Below are 24,254 nucleotides of genomic sequence, written 5' to 3' on the forward strand. Positions count from 1 at the left end.
TAACAATAGTTTGACTAAAGTATGTAATATTGAGAAGGGCACAAGACAAGGGTGTCCGTTATCACCTTTATTATTTGTCTTAACATTGGAGATATTATTGGTAAAAATACGGAATTCGGAAAGAATTAAGGGTATACAAATTAGAGATCAGGATTATAGACTGAGAGCGTTCGCAGATGACCTGGTTTTACGGTGACCCAGCCAGAAAATTCTGTTGTGGACCTGATGGAGATAATAATGCAATATGGGAAGGTTTCTGGATTTAAAGTTAATGCACAAAAAACTAAAATTTTGGCCAAAAATATGACGGTATCAGAAAAGGCCCTTTTAGAAGGATTAACTGGATTTGAGATTGCTAAAAGGGTCAAATATTTGGGGGTGTTTTTGTCACCCTCTAATACAAAGTTATATAAAAATAACTATGAAAGGTTATGGGGAAAAATTCAAAAAGAATTGGAGAGCTGGGAAAAATTGCAATTGTCTTTGCTGGGAAGAATTGCAGCAGTGAAAATGAATGTCCTGCCTAAATTTTTATTTTTATTTCAAATGATACCGGTCCTTAAAAAAGACTCTAATTTGGAAGAATGGCAACGGGGTATCAATAAATTTGTTTGGGCAGGGAAAAGGCCACGAGTTAAACTTAAGATTATGCAGGATACTCGTGAAAGAGGTGGTCTTAAAATGCCTAATCTTAAATTATATTATGAAGCTGCTGCGTTATCAGGAATAAGTGATTGGATTAATTTGACACAAGAGAGATTATTAAATCTTGAGGGCCATGACTTGTTATTTGGCTGGCATGCATATTTGTTGTATGATAAGAAGGTAGATAATGTGTTTAAAGTGCATATTTTAAGACAGGCATTGTTGAGAGTTTGGAAGAAGTACAGACATAAGCTAGATTAAAAGATGCCGTTGTGGACAATTCCAAAACACGCAATAGAAAACATAAATGTTGGCTTCAAACATGATGTGACTACGTATAAGGAGATTTTAAGCTTGGAAGGAAATGTTTGGTGTTTAAAGCCGTACAACCTCTTGCGAGATGAGAAGATTGTTCAAACTTGGTTTCAATATACTCAGTTATGGGCCAGGTGGAAAGAAGATCAGAAAATTGGTTTTGCAATGACTGACGAAAATTTGATAAAGCAAATTAGAAATCAGGGTCCAGCACATATTAAACGGATATATCTTGCATTGATAGAAATTGACTCAGAAACAGAACTTGTTAAAGATTGTATGATAAAATGGGCCCAGAATATCCAAGAAGTTATTACAATGGACACGTGGGAAAAGATATGGGTGAGGAACGTAAAATTCACACAAGCCCAAAACTTAAGAGAGAACTTTTATAAAATGTTTTATAGATGGCATTTAGATCCTAAAAAGCTTGCAAGTATGTATCCGAACTATCAGCCAAAATGTTGGAGGTGTGGTGGCGAAGATGCAACATATTTTCATATATGGTGGACCTGCAAAAAGGTTAAGGCTTTTTTGATAAAAATTTGGTGGAATATGCAGAAGATCTTCAAGCAAAGGATAAAGTTTTGTCCGCAATTGTTTTTGTTGGGCATTATTACAGATGCTACTGTTGTGGACACTAAGTTGATGTTGAATTTAATTACAGCAGCAAGACTTTTAATAGGTCAATATTGGAAGAAGGAGGAATTGCCGACTATAGAAGAATGGACTTTAAAGGTTTCTGACCTGGCGGAAATGGCAAAGATCTCGGCTTACTTGAAAGATCATTCGCAAGAACGTTATATTATGGAGTGGAAAAAATGGATTGATTATATCCAGAACAAATATGGGACTAAAAAGTTTCATTTAGCATTTGAATAAGTCTTCCTTTCTTTTTTCTTTTTCTTTTTTTCTTTTTATATGTAATATCAATATTGCTTGTAGTTATCTTATATGAGCTAGAGAGCGATAGATTTAATAGTTTATTGTTGTTAGTATATGGATGTTTATGATTGTTCTTTGTTTTTATACCTTGTACTTAGCTCTGGGAAGTCGGGGGGGAGGGGGAAATGGGGGGGAGGGACAGGGAGGGTTAGGTAGGGGTGGGGGGAGGGGGATTGTTAAAGATAAAATGTACTGTAAAACTTTTCAATAAAAAAAATATTGTCATGTCCTAAAAGTGGTACAATCTCTGAAAAGATTGAAAAGCCCTGCCTTAGAAGACTATTAGCCTTAAAAGGGGAGTGGCAAAACTGTTAAGGCAAACCAATTATTACCTATACACAAGGACTGTCATGATCAATTTCTCAGACTCAAATCTCGGAACCATGGAAACTTGGACAGCAATTAGTCAGAGAAGACTTTGATATTGAGACAGCATGGTACCAGGAATGGGCAACTTCTAACCCACAACTGTTTAATTTAGTGTCTGATCCAGTACAATGCCCCTCCAGCTTTGATCTTCCAAGGAAAAACTGGACAGTGCTCAACTGGATCCAAAACCATGGCAGGTGCCAATATTGGAACTTCAAATGGGGGCTGGTTGATAATACCAACTGTGACTGTGCAAACTCCCCACAAACTTTACATCATATTGCAATGGAATGCCCCCTCAGGTTCCCTGGATCCCTGCAATAACTAGATCATCTTGAGGGCACTGTTGTCCAATGGCTTAATGGTCTAGAACAGGGGTGTCAAACTCACAATATCACGTGACGTATCTCGACTTTTTTTCCATTGCTGGCAATGGGGTTGGTGTGGTTTCACCATGACGCATCTGGCCTGTGGGCCAGCACTTTGACACCCCTGGTCTAGAAGATATCCGGCCATAGGCTTAGCCAGTCTAGTAACTGCTCATACATAATTTAATTTTATTCACAATTTTATTCATCATTCATATTGTGCATTTTTAAAATAATTCACTGTTCTGGTGTTTTATGTTTTGATACACATTTTATATGCTGTTTTGCGAATTTTATGCATTAATGCTGTATTCTGTTACACCATACAAAATAACATAATTTATGACCTGACCAAATCTGAAGAAGTACAGACATTTTAAAATGCTAACAATTTCTTTTCCTTACACTTTTTAAAACTACAATCAATATTTACAAACCACACTTCAAATTTCAGCTGTGATATCAATAATTGCTTTACCAGATGTATTTCATCCAATAATTTAGTTTATATGGACTCTTCCACACCTCTGTGTCTATTACATAATCCCATAATAAGTAAAAGCAGGGCTTTTTTTCTCATAGAACGCTCAGAACGGCGTTCCGGCACCTTTTTTTGGGAAAAAACCCCTTTTTAACAAGCTGTGTTGAGATTGCCAGGAGCACGAATCGGCACATGCTGAGAAACGCCGATCTCGCGCTCCTGCAATCTCCCTCGCTCGATTTCAGCTTCCCTTGCTACAAGAGAAAGCAGGCTGAAACGTAGCGAGGGAGATTGCCAGGAACGCAAATCGGCTGATCTCGCTTGCACTGCTGCAATCTCCCTCGCTTCGTTTCAGCCTGCTTTCTCTTGTAGCAAGGGAAGCTGAAACCGAGAGAGGGAGATTGCAGCAGCGCGAGATCGGCTGATTCGCGTTCCTGGCAATCTCCCTTGCTCCATTTCAGCTTGCTTTCTGCAAGAGAAAGCCGGGCCGCAGGGCCGCCTCCACGGGTACTGCTCTAACGTAGAGAGGGAAGGACAAAGAGGGAGGGAAGGAAGAAAGAAAGGAAGGAAAGAAAGGACAATGGGAGAGGGAGGGAGAGAAATAGAGAGAGAGAAAGAGAGAGAAAGAGAGGGAGAGAGAGGAGAAAGAAATAGGGAGAGAAAGAGGGAGAGAGAGAGAAGGAGAAAGAAAGGGAGAGAAATAGAGGGAGAGAAAGAGGGAGAGGGAAAGAGAGGGAGAGAAAGAAAGAGAGAGAGACAAGGAGAAAGAGGGAGGGAAATAGAGGGAGAGAGAGAAAAGGAGAAATAGAGGGAAAGAAAAATAGGGAGAGAAAGGGAGAGAGAGAGAAGGAGAAAGAAAGGGAGGGAAATGGAGAGAGAAAGAGGGAGAAATAGAGGGAAAGAGAAAAATAGGGAGAGAGAGAGAGGAGAGAGAAAGAAAGATGGAGGGGGAGAGATGGAGAGAAAGAGAAGGGGAGAGAGAGAAATTAAATTAGTAACATGATTGTTAAGTGAATCTGGTTTCCCCACTAACTTTGCTTGTCAGAAGGTTGCAAAAGGCAATCACATGACCCTGGAACAATGTGACCATCATAAATATGAATCGATTGCAAAGCATCCGAATGTAAATCACATGACCCTGGGGATGCTGCAACGGTCATAAGTGTGAAAAATGGTCATAAGTCACTTTTTTCAGTGCCGTCGTAACTGAACAGTCACTGGGCGACTGGTGGTACTTGGACATTGCCTTGTCCTAAAAGTGGTGCAATGGATGAAAAGGTTGAAAAGCCCTGTTTTAGTATACTGGTACTATTTGGTTCAGAATATTTTTTTTCTTGTTTCCTTCTCTAAAAACTGGGTGCATCTTATGGTCCGAAAAATACGGTAGTTCTTGCCTTGCTCAGCAGTGCAGGTTGATCCCTTTCCATCGTCCCACCCTTCCTTTCCTCACACAGCCTGCTACTTGACCACAAAGAGCTGCTGCCCAGCACATTAGATCACAATAAATTACTGGTTGACCTCTACCTTCTGGAGTGTTCAGTTTCTAATTTTATGGCCTGTATCAATCAGATTATTGAATGGTGTCTGAAATGCAGCCATCTAACACAGAAATCCAAGCCACATGGAGTGGAGCCTTAAGAGCCAGACTAGAGTTTACAGATGCTCACTTTTCATAAATTAAATCCTTGGCCAGGAGGCAGAATCATGCATCTCCTTCCTTGTGATCAGAGTTACTGATAAAACACACTATGCAAATACACAGATCTGGGTCAGTAAAGAATCCATATAGATAGTCTGACAGTATTTCTTATTTCTTTGAATCCACAACTAATCTTTGAATTGGACAGCATATCACATACCTGTGTCTGATATTATTACAGAGTTATAAAATAGACTGCTGTCACTAAATAATTATATGAGATTCTAGATCTATCAGCCCAGTTCATCGCAGGTCTGAACTCCCATGCAGTGAAAAGGAGAGGGGTTGCAACTTCTGTTTGTAGTTATCCACGTTTCTGCACACTGAGATAATCGGCCATCGTACAAATACAGAGCCTATCATGCTTTTATATTTATATATGGAACAGATACATTACCTGAAATTTTTGGAATGTGTAAAAAATTTGAACCAGCCCAGAAACTCATTTCCCATTGTTTGTGTATATAGAAAGTAAACCCTGAAATAGATTTGGAAACAGCAAGGACTTTGATTAAATGGAAATGTTGCTAAGCATAGAACTGTTGAGTTAATTTGCAGCTGTTTCTGCTGTTATCTTTTTATGTGCTTATGATTTTAAATCACATTTTAAAATCAGCCAAATCAGGAATAAGATTGTGACTGAAAGAATACTAATTCTGAAAATGTTAAATTTAGCTTTAGTGTAATTTGCTTGTTTACTGTAGCTAAAAAGAAATTATATTTCTAAAGCATTGGTTTGGATCATTGTAAAGAAAAAAGATGTAATATTTATGATTCAAAAATATAAATATGTGAGAAACATGTTTTTAAAGACCTTTGCAGCTTGTTCTCATATATACCTTGCCACAAAGGAATAACTAAAATTATGAAATTTAGAATCTACCAAGCTTCCCTCCCATGGACAGAAGACAATCCATGGCAAATGTGAATCAGTAATCCATAGTTTTGCAGCAATAATAAATCTAATTATGCTATGCATATTTAAGTTAGCCAAACCCTGGAGCAGTGGTAGCAATCTTCTATCACAATGGCAAGCCATTTAAGATTATATTTTAAAGAACCAATGGAACCCCTGACAGAGGCACTGGAAATATAACTTGTTAAGTGTAAAAGAAATTAATGTCAACTTCCATGCATTCCCTCAACGTCAATGTTCGCTACTAAAAAAACTAGGAAACTTTAAAAGAAACTATAATTGTAGAACTGATTTTTTTTACTTTTTTTATTTTTAGTGTAAAAGTGTGACACCAAATTAAAACATGAAAAAAAAACACCAATTACTTTTCAACAACCTGTCCTGCTAACAAAAAGGCCAGAATATCAACAGGCACGACAGAACACACAGAAATGACAATGCCTGTTAATATATCTGATCTTGATAAGCAGAGCCAAACCGCAAATGACTGGCCAGACTACTGGACCTATGAGCAAAAAAAAGATTTTTGCTTGAAGAATGACTGGCTCTATGCTTGTAACATGAAACTTGGCTGTACGCCTTGTAAAAAAGTTGGAACTCTTGGTGTTGAGTCAAAAATGGGTATGAAACTTTCCAAAGAATGGATTAACAATGAGATAACCTATTCTGGCACAGATAGGAAGCAACAGTTGACCTCAGTTTTGGCTGTATGGAATAATTTTGAATCCCTTGTGTATCATTTTGAACAAGTAATGCATGATCCTACAAGAGATAAAAATGATAAATGCACTTATGATGGCTTGAAAAGAAAAATAACATCTACAGAATTTTTATTGGACCTAGGATTGATGTGTGATGCTCTCCAAGAATTGTCAGATTTAAGTTTGGATCTACAGGACCGCAACATCAACTTGTATAAGGCAAATAAGAAAATAAAAATACTGGTACAAGTTTTTAAAGAAAGAAGACAGAACTTTGGGCCCTATTATAAATGTGCTGTTGCTGCTGTAAGTGATCTTCGCTTTCGTGGAGTTTTACTTCACAAAAGAGATTCAAGAAAGGATCCTCCCATTGACCCAAGTATATTTTATACAAAATTGAGAGAGTCAATTGAAAAAAGATTACTTGATAGCAAAGACGATGAGTTGGCATATTGGTCTCGCGTACTTGATCAAAAACATTGGCCTGAAGATGTTAATACTCAACTGACATTTGGAGAAGTGGAAATTAGAAACTTATCAATCAGACTGCAACTAAATGAAAGAGAAATGATTTGTGGATTCCGTGAATACATTCTCGAAAAGACATACCCAGAAAAACTGTTGCATTTGATACGGACTCTGAATACCATTCCTATTTCAAGTGAATGTGAATGTGGATTTTCACAGATGAATCTAATTGCCACCTCAACAAGAGCTTCGTTAAAGACTAAGACAATTTCAGCACTTTTGTTCATCAAATTTGTCGGACCACCTCCGAGACTTTTCAATCCTTCAAAGTACGTTGATCTGTGGTTACTCAGACAATGACATTTGGCCATAGATACTAAGAGCAAGGAAAGGAGTCGAGAACATTTGCCAGACGAGAATTGGACAAAAGTTTGGAATTATCTATGAACATTTGCCTTAAATACAATAAATTAAATGCATGTTAAGAATTGAATATATAATTGTTTAATTATATAAATAAATATATAAATAAAATTATATAAATAAATAACAAGATGAGAGTTCTGGCACCTTTTTTTTTTTTTTTTAGAAAAAAAAGCCCTGAGTAAAAGTCCTATCATTTGGGCTTTGGATATGGTTTGTTATTTGTCAAGCTCCCTGCGCCCTGTGCGTTCCCACAGAGAGGGCCTCCTCAGGGTGCCACCGATCAGAGAGTGTCGATTGGTGGCCCCCAGGGGGAGATCCTTCTCTGTGGGCGCTCCGGAGCTGTGGAATCAGCTACCGGTAGAGCTCCGGATGGCGCCCGATCTTCGCTCCTTTCGCCGCGATCTCAAGACATTTTTGTTTGTACAAGCCGGCCTAGCCTGAGGGGGAGTGTTGGGGTTGTTTTATTTTTTGTTTTTTAATTGTTCTGGGGGTTTTTAGCGTTGTATTATATTGTTTTTAACTAGGGCAATTGTTTAATCTGTTTTTAATGTTTGTATTGGTTATTTTATTCTGCCCTGTGAACCGCCCTGAGTCCTCAGGGAGAAGGGCGGTATATAAATGTTATTAAATTAAATTAAATTAAATTAGTAAAAACGGGCTATTGTGTATTTTTAAAGACATGCAGCATCTTGAACAGAACAAAACAACCCCCCCCCAAACACACTTTACTTTGTATTTTAGTTCTATTAAAAACAAGAACAAATCTCAAAATACAATGTTGTTTAAAGAGTGCAACACTCCTAAAAACTCTTACCTTCATAATGGATAAAGGTACCTAGGACACATATGCACCTGAGGGAAAGGGGAGTTTAATACTTCACATGTGCAGTAGGCAGAATATAAATACATAGACAATCACTCACTAATAGTTAAATATAATCATAGTTTTCTATTACATCTGTGACAATATGTCAGCTTTTAAGTGCTGAAACAGAAGCCACAGTAGTGAGCATATAAAATTGACATGGAAGCGGACTTCCGGTGGCTCCGCGGCGCCGGAGACAGCCTTCCCGGGCTGCCCGCGGCTCAGCTGTGTGATTTTTCGCCCGAAACAGCGCCGATCAGCTGTTCGGGCGAATTTGAAGCCCCCTCCTCGGGAGAAGAGGAGGGGGTGAGCTCCCTGGTAGGGGTCGAGTTCTCCGGGGCCGCCTGAGCTTGGAGCTTGGGCGGCTGAAGGATTGAACTCCCCCGTAGCCTGGGCTGCTCCCAGCTGGCTAGCGTCTCTGCTCCGGACTTTATGGAGCAGAGCCAGGCGTCTGCGACCATCCCTGCTTGAAGGAGAGACTATGAAAGGAAAAGAGCAGGCAGAGCAGTACAAGAGGGAAAGATGAAGAGATGAAGAGGATTATTTTATTTTACTCTCAAGCTTGATGGACTTTGCTTAAAACTTAAAGTGAAAGTGCGTCACAATTGTAAGTAAAAGATGGCGGCTAAACCTCCCCCTAGAACTTTTCGGAGTGCTGGAAATTCTCCGGTGCAACAACAATCATTACTGCAGGCGTTGCATTCTCCTGATGTATTGACATTGAAGGATCTTGAAAAACATACCCAGTTAATTTTGGAGTCAATGGGTGTTAAATTTGCACAGATGGAGGAGAAATTGGAGAAATTGGAGCAGAGAATGGAAGAAAGGATGGAGCAGAAACTTAGAGAGATGAAGGTAGACATTTTGTCCTCAGTGCATAAAGTAGCTAAATGTGTGGAGGTGCTGGATGATCAAGTGGAAGACTTGACTCAAAAGAATGCTATATTAGAAGCAAAAGTATTGGAAATTGAAGATTTAAAAGACAAAATGGATAGCGAACAGAGTTTGGCTCAATTTTACCAGATGCAGTTTGCTGTTAGAATTAGAGGCCTAAAAGAGAATATTAAGGAAGATTTAAAGCAGCTGGTTTCTGAGGCTTTTGAGGGGGTATTGAACCATCCAGCATCTGAAATAAAACAAGGCATGGACAAAGTGTTTCGTGTGAATTCGTGGATTGCTAAGCAGAGAAAGTTGCCTAGAGATGTGGTGGTTTATTTTGTAAAAAGGGAAATTAGAGATGAAGTTATACAAGCTGCCTATGATACTAAAGTTGTGATTGCTGGTCAAGAAGTTTTGGTTCTAAAAGAAATTCCTCCAAAGATTTTAAAGAGAAGGAAGGACTTTATATTTCTTGTGCAAGAGCTCAAGCAAAGAGATATAAGGTTCAGATGGGAGATCCCAGCTGGGTTGAGCTTCATGTATGATGGCAAAAGGTACTGTTTGGGTACTGTGAAGCAAGCGCATGATTTTTACAACAATGTTTTAAAAGCAACCCCATCAACACTTCTGGAAGCTGCAGAGGGATCTGGAGAAGGAGAACATCAAGAGGATGAAGATGGACAGATAGACGAGAAGGGTACAGGAGGAGATCAAGCTGCAACTCTTTTGGATGATCCTAGGAAACAGAGGGTGACGCGTGCTGCCTTAAAACGCTCAAAAAAGATTAAAAAATAAGACTAGTAGAAATCTATGGAACTTCCACAATATACTTATAGTCAAGTGGTAGTTGTGTTTTTAAGAGTTTTGGGATGCTATGTATGGTAACAGAATTTTCAATTTGGAATTAATGGACAATTAATTACAGAGGAAGAGGAAGAAAGTTTTGTGGGTTAATGTGGGTTAATTTGTGTAAGAACTATCTATTATAGCCTATTTTGGCTAGAGAGGTTAATAGGGATAGGTGCTTGTGATGTGTAAGTGAGAATATGTTTAGGTAATAGTGAATTGTGGAAGAACATAGATGGGAATGATGCTAGTTTTCTTTTATTTTAGTTCTTTATACATATTTAGTATTGTTAAGGATTGGTTTACTCTATATAAGCTAGAGAGTGATGGATTTTAGAGTTTATAATTGTTAGTATATGATTGTTTATGATTGCTTTTTAGATATATACCTTGTATTTTGCTCTGGGAAGTCGGGGGGGGGGAGGGGGGGAGGAGGGGAAGTAGAGGGGGGGGCAGGGGAGGGAGGAGGGAGAGGGGGAGGGGGGGGAGATAGGGGGGAGGTAGGGAGGGGAGGAGGGAGGGGGAAGGGGGGTTTTTCAAAGGAAAATTGTATTTTAAAACTTTTCAATAAAAAAAAAAATTGACATGGAAGTCTTTTTTGCACCAATCAAAAGACCATTTTTATTAATTGGATTTTTGTCACACACCATGAATAGTTACATAGTGAAGAACGCTAAACATTGCTGGAAGAAATTGACAAAGATCAACTGATATTTCTGTACCCTCTCTTAAAATGCTTAGCTTTCCTCCATACAGTTCTGCCTAATTTAACTGCTACTTGCAAAATTAATTCTGTGTCAAGATTGTTTAATCTTAAATACAGATAAACTGCTAGAGGTACATTATATATTCATAGAGAAAAATATAAGACTAAAGTTGCTTTTCACAATATTTATGTGCTACAGTAACTTTAAGCAATTTGTAAAGACAAATTTAAGGGGTACAGGAAACTGTTACTTGTTCTACAATTGTTTGGTCCAATATATTTTAATGTAGTAGTTATTCTCTCCCTCTTTAACAGAACATAATACAACATACAATACATGCATAGTTATTCACTTGTGAACAAATGAATAAAAGACAACATTCAAGCTAACATCTGTAGTAGTTCACACAACCATACATAACTAAAGGCTATTTTACAGCTATACAGCATAATGGTCAACACTGCTGATCTAAAGTGATTACTACAGGTTAAACTCGAAAAATTAGAATATCGTGCAAAAGTTCATTTATTTCAGTAATGCAACTTAAAAGGGGAAACTAAAATATGAGATAGACTCATTACATGCAAAGCAAGATAGTTCAAGCCATGATTTGTCATAATTGTCAGGCGAGTTTGCTGGCCAATCAAGCACAGTAATCCCACCATCAATGAACCAGGTTTTGGTGCTTTTGGCAGTGTGGGCAGGTGCCAGGTCCTGCTTGAAAATGAAATCAGCATCCCCATAAAGCTCGTCTGCAGAAGGAAGCATGAAGTGCTCAAAAATCTCCGGGTAGATGGCTGCATTGACCCTGGACTTAATGAAGCACAGTGGACCAACACCAGCAGATGACATGGCTCCCCAAATCAACACAGACTGTGGAAACTTCACACTGGACTTCAAGCATCTTGCAGTGTGTGCCTCTCCATTCTTCCTCCAGACTCTGGGTCCTTGGTTTCCAAATGAGATGCAAAAGTTGCTCTCATCAGAAAAGAGGACTTTGGACCACTGAGCAACAGACCAGGTCTGTTTTTATTTAGCCCAGGTAAGACGCTTCTGACGTTGTTTGTTGTTCAGGAGCGGCTTGACAAGAGGAATACGACATTTGAAGCCCATGTCCAGGATCCGTCTGTGTGTGTTGGCTCTTGATGCACTGACTCCAGCCTCAGTCCACTCCCTGTGAAAGTCCCCAACACTTTTGAATGGCCTTTTCCTGACAATCCTCTCCAGGCTGCGGTCATCCCTGCTGCTTGTGCACCTTTTTCTTCCACACTTTTCCCTTCCACATAACTTTCTATTAATGTGCTTTGATACAGCACTTGGGGAACATCCAACTTCTTTTGCAATTACCTTTTGAGGCTTTCCCTCCTTATGGAGGGTGTCAATGATGGTTTTCTGCACAACTGTCAGGTCAGCAGTCTTCCCCATGATTGTGATTCCTACTGAACCAGACTGAGAGACCATTTAAAGGCTCAGGAACCCTTTGCAGGTGGGACACTTTGAGCCTAGAATAGTGCACCTTTTCACAATATTCTAATTTTCTGAGATTGTGGATTTGGGGTTTTCATGAGCTGTACGCCATAATCATCACAATTATGACAATTATTATCACGGCTTGAACTATCTTGCTTTGCATGTAATGAGTCTATCTCATATATTAGTTTCCCCTTTAAAGTTGCATTACTGAAATAAATGAATTTTTGCACGATATTCTAATTTTTCAAGTTTCACCTATATATACATAGACACAGAGCTGTATAGAAAAACAGAAGAAACAACTCTTGTGATTGGTCAAAAAGATGCCATTCCTAGGCTGTACATAATGTATGATAAGAATATTTACAGCAACTTGAAAATAAAAGCTGCAAAATTTATTGCCAATGCCCTTTTTATAAAATTTCTACTTTTTACATCACTGATATCTACAGTAGTGGCCAAAATTGTGGAAATCTTTTGGGAAAAGTGTATTTTTGAGGTTTTGGGAAAAGTGTATTTTTGAGGTTTGATGGCTAATAACACCACTTTTTTTGGGAGTACCATAAAATTATATATCAATGGAAAGATAATTTAATCAAGAATGTAATGCAACAAAGTTTGTTCAATTATCTGTACTGTATTCTATGAAAAGTTGTAGCCAAATAACCAGAAAAAGGAAACAGAACTTGCTTAGGTTGATATCAGGTAGCTTTCCTTCATCTGATTGTAGCCAATGAGCATGAGTGCTTAGAGAGCCAATCAGGTGTCATCTTGTTTTGGCAATGAGCCAATCAGATCACAGTAGGATTCAGTTGTTGATATCATGTATTGAATCTGAGAGGAGGACATTTGTCAGTGTGATATGTGATCGCTATCAAGTTGGTTGTGGTTTTTTGTGTTCTTTCATTTAGTGAGCTTGTAAAACGTAATAAAATTAAAGTAATGGTGCAAAGAGTTGACTGGTTGCCCAGAAAGCAATGTAAAATAGTATTATTAAGTGAACAAGGCTACAGTTATAAAGAAATTAGAGGAAAAATTGGTGGAAACGTAACCAAAGGTGGCATTTCTACTGTACTTTTCCCAAAAGGTTTCCACAATTTTGGCCACTAATGTATAAACAGTCCATATTTCTGACCCTTTATAACAGGGGTCCCCAACCCGCGGACCACTACTAGGCCTTAAGCCCTTTGGAAGTGGGTGGCGGAAGTGGCAGGCAAGCGTGCATGCACATCCCCACTGCAGAACCATCTCCTATCTCCCTCCCCTCCCCACCGGTGCGCAAAGCCGGAAAGGTTAGGGAACTCTGCTTTATAAGATCCCTGCTAAAGAAAATTTCAAGCAACCATGTTCTATGACTTCACCCATACATCAGTTCTTCCAGCTTTGTGCATGTGTATACACACACAATCATACAGAGAGTACTTATTTCACACTGGTAAAGTATCTAAGCAGTTTTAAACTAAATTGTAACAAAAGTTTGAAAAACAAAAGTGAAATATTTCATTTATGCCTTGCCACACTTGGGAAATAAAATTTATAAACCCTGAACTAGGATAAATATTAAAATATACTGCATGATTTAGAATTATAGATGAATACATATTTACTTGGAAATAAGACATAATGAACTCAAGTGGCTTCCTAGTAAAATGCTTTAGACTATACCTTCAGACAGATTTACCATACTAAAAAAAGGAAGCATACAATCGTAATCCAATGTAACAATTCTTTGGCGCTCCACAATCTATAATGTAAATGAAATACATTTTATTTGACTATTTTGCTAGCATCACAATACTACTAAGCTATGTAAACTCTGACAATAACTGTCTGGGATGCTGTTACATAATACTCTCAGTTCTTACCAGCATTGCTTTGAAGACCAGTGTACAGAGCATGACAAAGTAACATTCTTGTTTTCCCCCAAATTGGGAATATTTTATTCCAGATATTTTATTTTTTTATTTTTAATTTTAATTCCATTTATATCCCGCCCTTCTCCGAAGACTCAGGGCGGCTTACAAGCTTAGCAGTAGCCTTCATTCTTATGTATGCCTGCTTATTAGGGCTTTCACACACCCCCGCAAGCGGCATTATTACAAAGTCAGCTTAATTGCCCCCAACAATCTGGGTCCTCATTTTACCTACCTCGGAAGGATGGAAGGCTGAGTCAACCTTGAGCCTGGTGGGATGCGAACCTGCACTAATTGCAGGCAGCTGGTGCTACTTAAGGAGGCATTAGCCCACTGCTCCACCAAGGCTCTTTTATGTTATTCTAGATAACATAGAGTGAGGGAAAAAGTATTTGATCCCCTGCTGATTTTGTACATTTGCCCAGTGACAAATAAATGATCAGTCCATAATTTTAATGGTAGGTTTAACAGTGAGACATAACAACAACAAAAATCATAAAAACGCATTTCAAAAAAGTTATAAATCGATTTACATTTTAATGAGTGAAATAAGTATTTGATCCCCTATCAATCAGCAAGATTTCTGGCTCCCAGGTGTTATTTTATACAGGTAACAAGCTGAGATTAGGAGCACTCTCTAAAAGGGAATGCTCCTAATCTCAGCTTGTTACCTGTATAAAAGACACCTGTCCACAGAAGTAATCAATCAAATTCCAAACTCTCCACCATGGCCAAGACCAAAGAGCTGTCCAAGGATGTCAGGGACAAGATTGTAGACCTACACAAGGCTGGAATGGGCTACAAGACTATTGCCAAGCAGCTTGCAGAGAAGGTGATAACAGTTGGTGCGATTATTCGCAAATGGAAGAAACACAAAATAACTGTCAATCTCCCTCAGTCTGGGGCTCCATGCAAGATCTCACCTCATGGAGTTTCAATGATCATGAGAATGGTGAGGAATCAGCCCAAAACTACATGAGAGGATCTTGTCAATGATCTCAAGGCATCTGAGACCATAGTCACCAAGAAAACAATTGGTAACACACTATGCCGTGAAGGACTGAAATTCTGCAGCACCCGCAAGGTCCTCCTGCTCAAGAAAGCACATGTACAGGCCAATGAACATCTGAATGATTCAGAGGAGAACTGGGTGAAAGTGTTGTGGTCAGATGAGACCAAAATCAAGCTTTTTGGCATCAACTCAACTCACCGTGTTAGGAGGAGGAGGAATGCTGCCTGTGACCCCAAGAACACCAACCCCACCATCAAACATGGAGGTGGAAACATTATGCTTTGGGGGTGTTTTTCTGCTAAGGGGACAGGACAACTTCACTGCATCAAAGGGACAATGGACAGGGCCATGTACCATCAAAACTTGGGTGAGAACCTCCTTCCCTCAGCCAGAGCACTGAAAATGGGCCGTGGATGGGCTTTCCAGCATGGCAATGACCCAAAACACACAGTCAAGGCAACAAAGGAGTGGCTCAAGAAGCAGCACATTAAGGCCCTGGAGTGGCCTAGCCAGTCTCCAGACCTTAATCCCATAGAAAATCTGTGGAGCAAGCTGAAGGTTTGAGCTGCCAAATGTCAGCCTTGAAACCTTAATGACTTGGAGAAGATCTGCAAAGAGGAGTGCGACAAAATCCCTCCTGAGATGTGTGCAAACCTGGTGGCCAACTACAAGAAACGTCTGACCTCTGTGATTGCCAACAAGGATTTTGCCACCAAGTCCTAAGTCACATTTTGCAAAGGGGTCAAATACTTATTTCACTCATTAAAATGCAAATCAGTTGGTAACTTTTTTGAAATGCGTTTTTCTGGATTTTTTTGTTGTTATTCTGTCTCACTGTTAAACCTACCATTAAAATTATGGACTGATCATTTCTTTGTCAGTGGGCAAACATACAAAATCAGCAGGGGATCAAATACTTTTTCCCCTCACTATACATCTTCAGAAAAAGCAGAGACATCACCCTGCCAACAAAAGTGCGTATAGTCAAGGCTATGGTCTTCCCAGTTGCAATGTATGGCTGTGAAAGTTGGACCATAAGAAAGGCTGAGCACCAAAGAATTGAGGCCTTTGAACTATGGTGCTGGAGAAGACTCCTGCGAGTCCCTTGGACTGCAAGGCAATCAAACCGGTCAGTCCTAGAGTAAATCAACCCTGACTGCTCTTTAGAAGGCCAGATCCTGAAGTTGAAACTCAAATACTTTGGCCACCTAATGAGAAGGACTCACTGGAGAAGAGCCTAATGCTGGGAAAGATTGAGGGCAATAGAAGAAGGGGACGACAGAGAATGAGGTGGCTGGATGGAGTCACTGAAGCAGTAGGCGTGAGCTTAAATGGACTCCAGAAGGAGGTAGAGGACAGGAAGGCCTGGAGGAACATTGTCCATGGGGTCACGATGGGTCGGACACAGTAGCCTGTCCATGATGGTTGTAACTCATGATGGTCACAAAGCAGGTCAGTCAGATGGCTGAGCTGAGTTTATGATCTTTTTTGCTGTAGTCATTAAGTGAACACATGCGGTGGTCATTATGTGAATCAGTGTTTCACTGTGGGTGGAGTTTGGCCAAAAACCAGAAGTAAATGCAGAGCTTGGGCAAAAACATTGCAAAACAGGGTCACTTGATCGCGGGCTGTTGCAAATTGCTATAAATGTGGCCTGGATGCCAAGCACATGAAATGCAGTCATGTGACCATGGGAAGAAGTGACTGTTGGAACTTCAAATCCAGGTCATAAGTACCCCCAGGTATCTCTGTCAGAACTTTTAATGGTCACTATGGGACCGTTTGTACGTCAAGAACTACCTATAAAGGTGTACAGTGCAGTGTAAGTTACATTACCTTAAGCTATATTACATTATTTAAATCTGTCGTCCAGATTTTGTTGCTAGCTTTAAAATGAGAAGTGATTTTTCATATGAAAGATGACAGGAAGGCCTGGAGGAATGTTGTCCATGGGGTTGCAATGGGTCGGACATGACTTCGCAACTAACAACATCTTCAGAAAAGTTAATTCATCTGGTCAAAAGTATTTTTTAACAGGAAAAGTGCCAACATATTTATTTGTTGGCATTTCAATAGCAAGGGTTTTTTAAAAAGCAAATACATTGAATAGAAGAAAAATGCTCCATGTCAACTTGTGATATTGACTTAATTTGGAGAATTATTAAAGCAAATTAAATGTCACATCCAAAACTAAATGTGTAATTAAAATAGTTTGTTTTCCAGTAAGTTATCCCATGGTGCATTTTGAGATCCATGGAGAGGACTTGGGATATACCATATTAAAGTATTCCAATTTGCCTCTCTGATAATCTGAACAGACTTTTCTTTTATTCAAATTCCAGCAACTGCTTCTACTCTCCTTTACTAGAAATGTCTAGCTGAAATGACTGTATGTAGTTAGGTATTCTGAAGCACTTTTGATATACTTAACACTATACAAAAGTGACAATTATCTATCTTGCCTCATTTACCTGCATGCTCAAAGTACTTTATTACATCCTTAATTGGCATTCTGTTTAATATTGAAAATATTAAAGGGCACAGTGGAAAGTAGATTTGGAAGAAAAAACTTTTGTTCTTTCAATATTTTTGTCAACTGTTATTGTATATGAATTGATTTACCTGAATACACCTCAGCTACCACAAATCGGTCCATTTTAAATATTTTGCACAATACTTTATAACTGATTATATATGTCAGTAATGAATGCTTTCCCTTGGATGGGGAAAAAAACTCAAATTACAGTGTTCCTTTGTTAGATAATTCTTTAAAGATTGTCTGCATTTAATAATGGGGAAAGCTGCCTTAATTTTTTTAAAATCTTGTCTATATCAAATCAAGATCTTCATTTCAACCATCACTTATGCTTATTATTTAAAACAAAGATCTGGGATTAAAAATCAAGAGTTCAAGAAAACTTTTCAGTGCACTTTTGCTTTGTACAAGCCTTGACATTCTGAAAGGTCCAGAAGAGATTTCAGCATCAAAATATTATTGCTTTGGTTCTGTTGCAATCACTGAGAACTATGTCACATCTCACATATTTTAAGTAATACAGAACATCTGAATAAGATTTGACGTCTTACAAAGAAACAAAAGCTCTGTTTCTAATTTAAGTGCAGAATGTGAACTGCTAAATGCTTAATTTGTACTGGATTTGGACACAAGCCTTACTATAATCCAGATTTTTATAGTAAAATTAGAAAGGAAAAATTTACACAAATCTTGGTTTGTTTGGAACAAAATAAATTACTGGCTAGCTGCATGCACAGTATTACGCATTGTCATAAGAAGCAAAACTAAATATGTCATAAATTACTGCTTAAAGCCTATGTTAAAATATTAAAACAAAGTCAACAAAAGGTTCAGTGAAATAAAATATTCACAGCTCTGAACAGGAAGATTAGTGATGTCAAGTAGAATGGGTTAAATTTGATTATTGTCAAACAACATGACAGCAAGTTGTCTGACCCAATGTACGTAACAGTCCCTCCTTTGGGTCTCGCTGAATATTCACAGATATTGTTTTTTCACATAGAGGTAGTTGTAGCACATTGTTTTTCAAGTTCTTGTTCTTTATTTGTTCTAACTCATTTGCTGCATCTGACATTTGGTCAGAAAACAATTTTATGCTGCCCAAAGATGAAACAGGATTTATACTCCTAGAACTTATGCACATTTTCCATATTGATTTCTCTTGCACCTTAACACTGGAAAATGAAATGGTGTTTTGGGGGTCAGTTATGTACTTAGTGCTACTGTGAATCTGAGAACCTAAACAAATGCTCATCAATTTGAAGCTTTCAACCACATCACCCGCACTTCTTGATGACAACTGTACAGAATTACCAGATCCTGCACATCTGTGAGTGGAACCTGAATTGTTATTCATGCTTCCACTAGAGCTACTGGAAGGACTTCCATCCTCTTTATGATTATCACCAGGACTTGTTTTGCCAACCCCTCCATTTCCATTGCTTGGTTTGCCTTGTCCACTTCCATCTCCCTGATTGCCAGGAGGACCTTCGCTACTATCTCTTCTATGCCAGGAGTAAGTAAATCCACTATCTTTATCTAGACATCGCCTGCTTTCTGAGTCATCATCACTTGTTTCTGAGCTACTGCAACTAGATCCACGACCCTGACTTTTCCTTCTGTGGTAATGTTTATGCACAGTGCTGGGTGAAGCAATATTCATTTTTAGCCGACTAAGTTTTGGAGGCAAATTCTCATCCGTATCAAATTCATCATCAGATTCCCCTTCTTCAAAAATCTGATTAAGGACTGGGGCACTTTTCCGGGAAGTAAGACGACTTGTAACAGAAGGTTTATGACGCAGAACAACTTGATTTGAGAGGGAAACAGTTTTTTTATCTTCACCATCCTCCTCTTCATCTTCTTGTACTTTAAACAAGCACTTCCGACTAGTTGTAGGTTTTAAATTCACTGAGGGAACAACTGAAAGTGTTGGTCCAACTAATTCAGGAATATCCTCTTTGTTGGCTGAATCATTAAGTGCCTTACTTCTGTGTCCATTAAGAACATTTTCAGCACTACGAGCAGGAGACTGAGCAACAGCTCCATGGGTCAAAGGAGAAGCTGTAAAGTCATCATCTAAATCTTGAGGAACATCATTTTTTGTTGGCCATGATTGCCTAGAATAACAATAAAATGGGGGAAACAGGAAAATGCAAATTTGGTTAAAACTAAAAAGCAAAACTAGCAAACCCTCTACTCCTTGATAACTGTTTCTCATTTTTAATATAGTATATTACTGCTGCCAGTAATATTAAAAAAGTGAGAAATAATCAACATGCATTTTAAAATTAGTCATATTTTTACTTGTTAGCTTGGGTACAAACAATTGAACAATTAATTCTGGCTGGCTGGACTATAAACTTCAGTTTCTTAAATCTTTTCAGGGCATTGCCAAGTCTCTTCTGAAAATGAAGAGACAATTTGAGGCAAATTTGGGGTAGGGCTTATATTAGGCACACCCTAAAAAATCAGGCTAGGGCTTATTTTCTGGGTGGGTCTTATTTTCAGGGAAACATGGTACTAGCCAGCATTGATTCCCATCCTGTGGCTCTCAAAAGAACTGCTAGAGCCTTCCTACGTGCAAGTGGGACAGGTGACTGACATCCCAGCCTGTAGGCAGGAAAATTGAAGAGAGAGCCAACTGTTCACTTTCCCAAAGGAAAAGTAGTGAGAACCACATAAAAAAAATAGGTGAAAGAAAAATAATTGTATTGGCTTTCATGGAAATCACAGGTACCCCACAGTGCCATTTGAATATTTTTCATCAGTGAGGAATCAGATCAATTTGGAACTAGGTTGAGAATGAGACACCAGGTATCAGTTAATTTTTATGATTAGTAGATTTCCAGTTCAAACTTTAGGTGTGGAAACAACATTTGTTTTATTAACATTTTACCTCCTCTGCCCTTGTCATGTTTTGATATTTATTACAACTGTGGCAGATTTATTGCTTCAGAGCTACTTAAATACCTAAAAGTAGATAGTTTAGACTTGTTTGCATTGATTGTCTTACTGCTAATTTTAAATTTGGGTTTTTAAGAAATATGTCTCCAGTCAACCAATCTTATGCCTATATTTCAGAAGTTTATGCCTATATTTCAGAAGTTTATGCCTGGTCAGGTCAACATATTTCCAAGTGCATGCAGATTTGCACTCTAAAAATACACATAAGTTTTAATCCTATCCTCAGACTCGGCATCTCCCCATTCCTAATCTTCCCTATTAAAATCACACTCTCCAAAAGCACTTTAAACCTTTAAAAATTACCTTAAAAACAAACATCAATTTTGAGAACAGTGACATTGTAGGAAAATATAAGTATGGAGAAGGTTATCTTTCTCTCTGCTTAATTCCAACTGCAGTCATCCCAGTCACTACTTTGAATATATAAAATGTAGCTAACATGAAGTATTAGATCTAAACATATAATTGGAGTAGTATCTGACTTGTTAGATTTTTTTATTTACTAAAGAAACATTTCTTGCTTTATATAGCAATAGCACTTAGACTTATATACCACCTTATAGTGCTTTACAGCACTCTCTTTGCCGTTTAAAATGTCAGGATATTCCCCCCATTTTACCCACCTTGGAAGGATGGAAGCCTGAGTCAACCTTGAGCCAGTTGGGCAGAGTTAGTCTGCAATACTGCATTCTAACCACTTCGCCACCAGGGCTCTGTTTGACACAGTGTTTTAAAGACAGTGGCATTTTCCTGAACTCATTTGGGCTCTTTCTATATCGCAATATAAAATTAATTTTTGCCTCTATTATAATAGTTTTAAATAGTCTTCCTGAAGAGACTCTCCTAATTATATCTTCCAGTCATTTATTCTATTTGTACATTTAAATTAGTTTGATATTTTTAGACAGTTTATTTATTTATTTTGCTATCTCCTGTTTCTTCACACAAGCATTCTTCAAAAAAGGCTGCAATAAGATTTAAGTGTTACTATCTTTAACTGTCTTGTTTTTCTGTATCTCAAAATAAAAACCACAGTTCTGCTTTAAAAATATTAGAAGACACGCTCTTATTTTGCATCCATCTTAAATTTAATGCCTCTATCAATAAATTTCAGCACCAGCACTTGTTAGCCTTGAAATTCATATAACATCTCTCATCCTGCAATTCATTCAGTTGAGCATACTGAACGGGAGCCCTTTACCTAAAAATCTACACATCTGATCTACAAGTGAAACTCGAAAAATTAGAATATCGTGCAAAAGTTCATTTATTTCAGTAATGCAACTTTAAAGGGGAAACTAATATATGAAATAGACTCATTACATGCAAAGCAAGATAGTTCAAGCCGTGATTTGTCATAATTGTGATGATTATGGCGTACAGCTCATGAAAACCCCAAATCCACAATCTCAGAAAATTAGAATATTGTGAAAAGGTGCAATATTCTAGGCTCAAAGTGTCCCACTCTAATCAGCTAATTAAGCCATTAACACCTGCAAAGGGTTCCTGAGCCTTTAAATGGTCTCTCAGTCTGGTTCAGTAGGAATCACAATCATGAGGAAGACTGCTGACCTGACAATTGTGCAGAAAACCATCATTGACACCCTCCATAAGGAGGGAAAGCCTCAAAAGGTAATTGCAAAATAAGTTGGATGTTCCCAAAGTGCTGTATCAAAGCACATTAATAGAAAGTTACGTGGAAGGGAAAAGTGTGGAAGAAAAAGGTGCACAAGGAGCAGGGATGACCGCAGCCTGGAGAGGATTGTCAGGAAAAGGTCATTCAGAAGTGTTGGGGACTTTCACAAGGAGTGGACTGAGGCTGGAGTCAGTGCATCAAGAGCCACCACACACAGACAGATCCTGGACATGGGCTTCAAATGTCGTATTCCTCTTGTCAAGCCGCTCCTAAACAACAAACAACGTCAGAAGCGTCTTACCTGGGCTAAAGAAAAACAGACCTGGTCTGTTGCTCAGTGGTCCAAAGTCCTCTTTTCTGATGAGAGCAACTTTTGCATCTCATTTGGAAACCAAGGACCCAGAGTCTGGAGGAAGAATGGAGAGGCACACACTGCAAGATGCTTGAAGTCCAGTGTGAAGTTAGGCATATGGTGTTAGCCTACAATGTTGGGTTGAAAATATATTAACCATGATGTTATGTCTTTAAGATGTTAATTGGCCAATGGGTGTGTATGTGTTCTCATGGCCATAAGAGGGAGCTAGTAACGTAGCTTCTTTCTCTCTCTGAATTGACTGCTCTCTACTATTACTCTTTTTGCTCTGTTACTGTGATAAACCTGAACTGTGTATTGACCTCTGGACCGGTAAGAAGACTTTGTATTTTGGATTACTCCTTGGACCGTTGCTATTGTGTATGACCTGGACTGTTTATTTTTGACTGTGCATTTTTATTTTTACATCACCTTAAAGTAAACTACTTTTTGCTTTTACAACTCAGTGTACTCTTGTGTTTACTGTGTGACTCTTACTGCTCTCAGTACCCTTCCTTGTCTGTGCAACTCTTTGGTAGCACAAGGAGACCTCTGCACAACAAATTCCTTAACATGAAGTTTCCACAGTCTGTGTTGATTTGGGGAGCCATGTCATCTGCTGGTGTTGGTCCACTGTGCTTCATTACGTCCAGGGTCAACGCAGCCGTCTACCAGGAGATTTTGGAGCACTTCATGCTTCCTTCCGCAGACGAGCTTTATGGGGATGCTGATTTCATTTTCGAGCAGGACCTGGCACCTGCCCACACTGCCAAAAGCACCAAAACTTGGTTCAATGACCGTGGGATTTCTGTGCTTGATTGGCCAGCAAACTCGCCTGACCTGAACGCCATAGAGAATCTATGGGGCATTGCCAAGAGAAAGATGAGAGACATGAGACCGAACAATGCAGAAGAGCTGAAGGCTGCTATTGAAGCATCCTGGTCTTCCATAACACCTCAGCAGTGCCACAGGCTGATAGCTTCCATGCCATGCCGCATCGAGGCAGTAATTGCTGCAAAAGGGGCCCAAACCAAGTACTGAGTACATGCTTATACTTTTATACTTATACTTATACCAAGTACATGCTTATACTTTTCAGAGGTCCGATATTGTTCTATGTACACTCCTTGTTTTATTGATTGCATGTAATATTCTAATTTTCTGAGATTGTGGATTTGGGGTTTTCATGAGCTCTATGCCATAATCATCACAATTATGACAAATCACAGCTTGAACTATCTTGCTTTGCATGTGATGAGTCTATCTCATATATTAGTTTCCCCTTTTAAGTTGCATTACTGAAATAAATGAACTTGTGCACGATATTCTAATTTTTTGAGTTTCACCTGTATATTCACTATGAGAAACAATGTATTATTATTGAATGAGGACACAGACTGCTAAAGAGATTTACCATTTTCCATAGCCAACACCTTTTCAAATATGCACTGCTTATTTTTCAGAAGCTGTAAGTTTGTTATACTGATAATTGAATCTGTTTTACAATGTAAAAGTTTAAAAATGTACATTTAAAATAAAAAGGCTGTGAACCCTCTTAAAGAATTTAGATACAAATAATAAAGGTGGGATAAAAATAAATGATGTACGGTTGCAAGAAAAAAGTATGTGAACCCTTTGGGATTACGTGGAGTTTTGCATGAATTGGCCATAAAATGCGCTCTAAACGTCATGTAAGTCACAACAATAGAAAAACACAGTCTGCTTAAAATAATAC

At 38.6% G+C, this 24,254-nt stretch overlaps 1 protein-coding gene across 1 annotated transcript in view; it reads right to left on the reverse strand.

Annotated features, from left to right (window-relative positions):
* Nucleotides 1-18,471: 18,471 nt before the first annotated feature.
* The window catches only part of LOC310648255 (SNF-related serine/threonine-protein kinase-like), a gene marked incomplete at both ends in the record, with an annotated part of 102,200 nt that continues 96,417 nt past the window's right edge, over nt 18,472-24,254 (reverse strand). Inside the window, one exon of the mRNA XM_083376001.1 lies at nt 18,472-19,684. Within this exon, the coding sequence (XP_083232127.1) occupies nt 18,472-19,684 (1,213 nt within the window). The remainder of the gene's footprint in view (nt 19,685-24,254) is intronic.

Source organism: Vipera ursinii, assembly GCF_947247035.1.
Source record: "Vipera ursinii genome assembly, chromosome: W".
NCBI lineage: Eukaryota > Metazoa > Chordata > Lepidosauria > Squamata > Viperidae > Vipera > Vipera ursinii.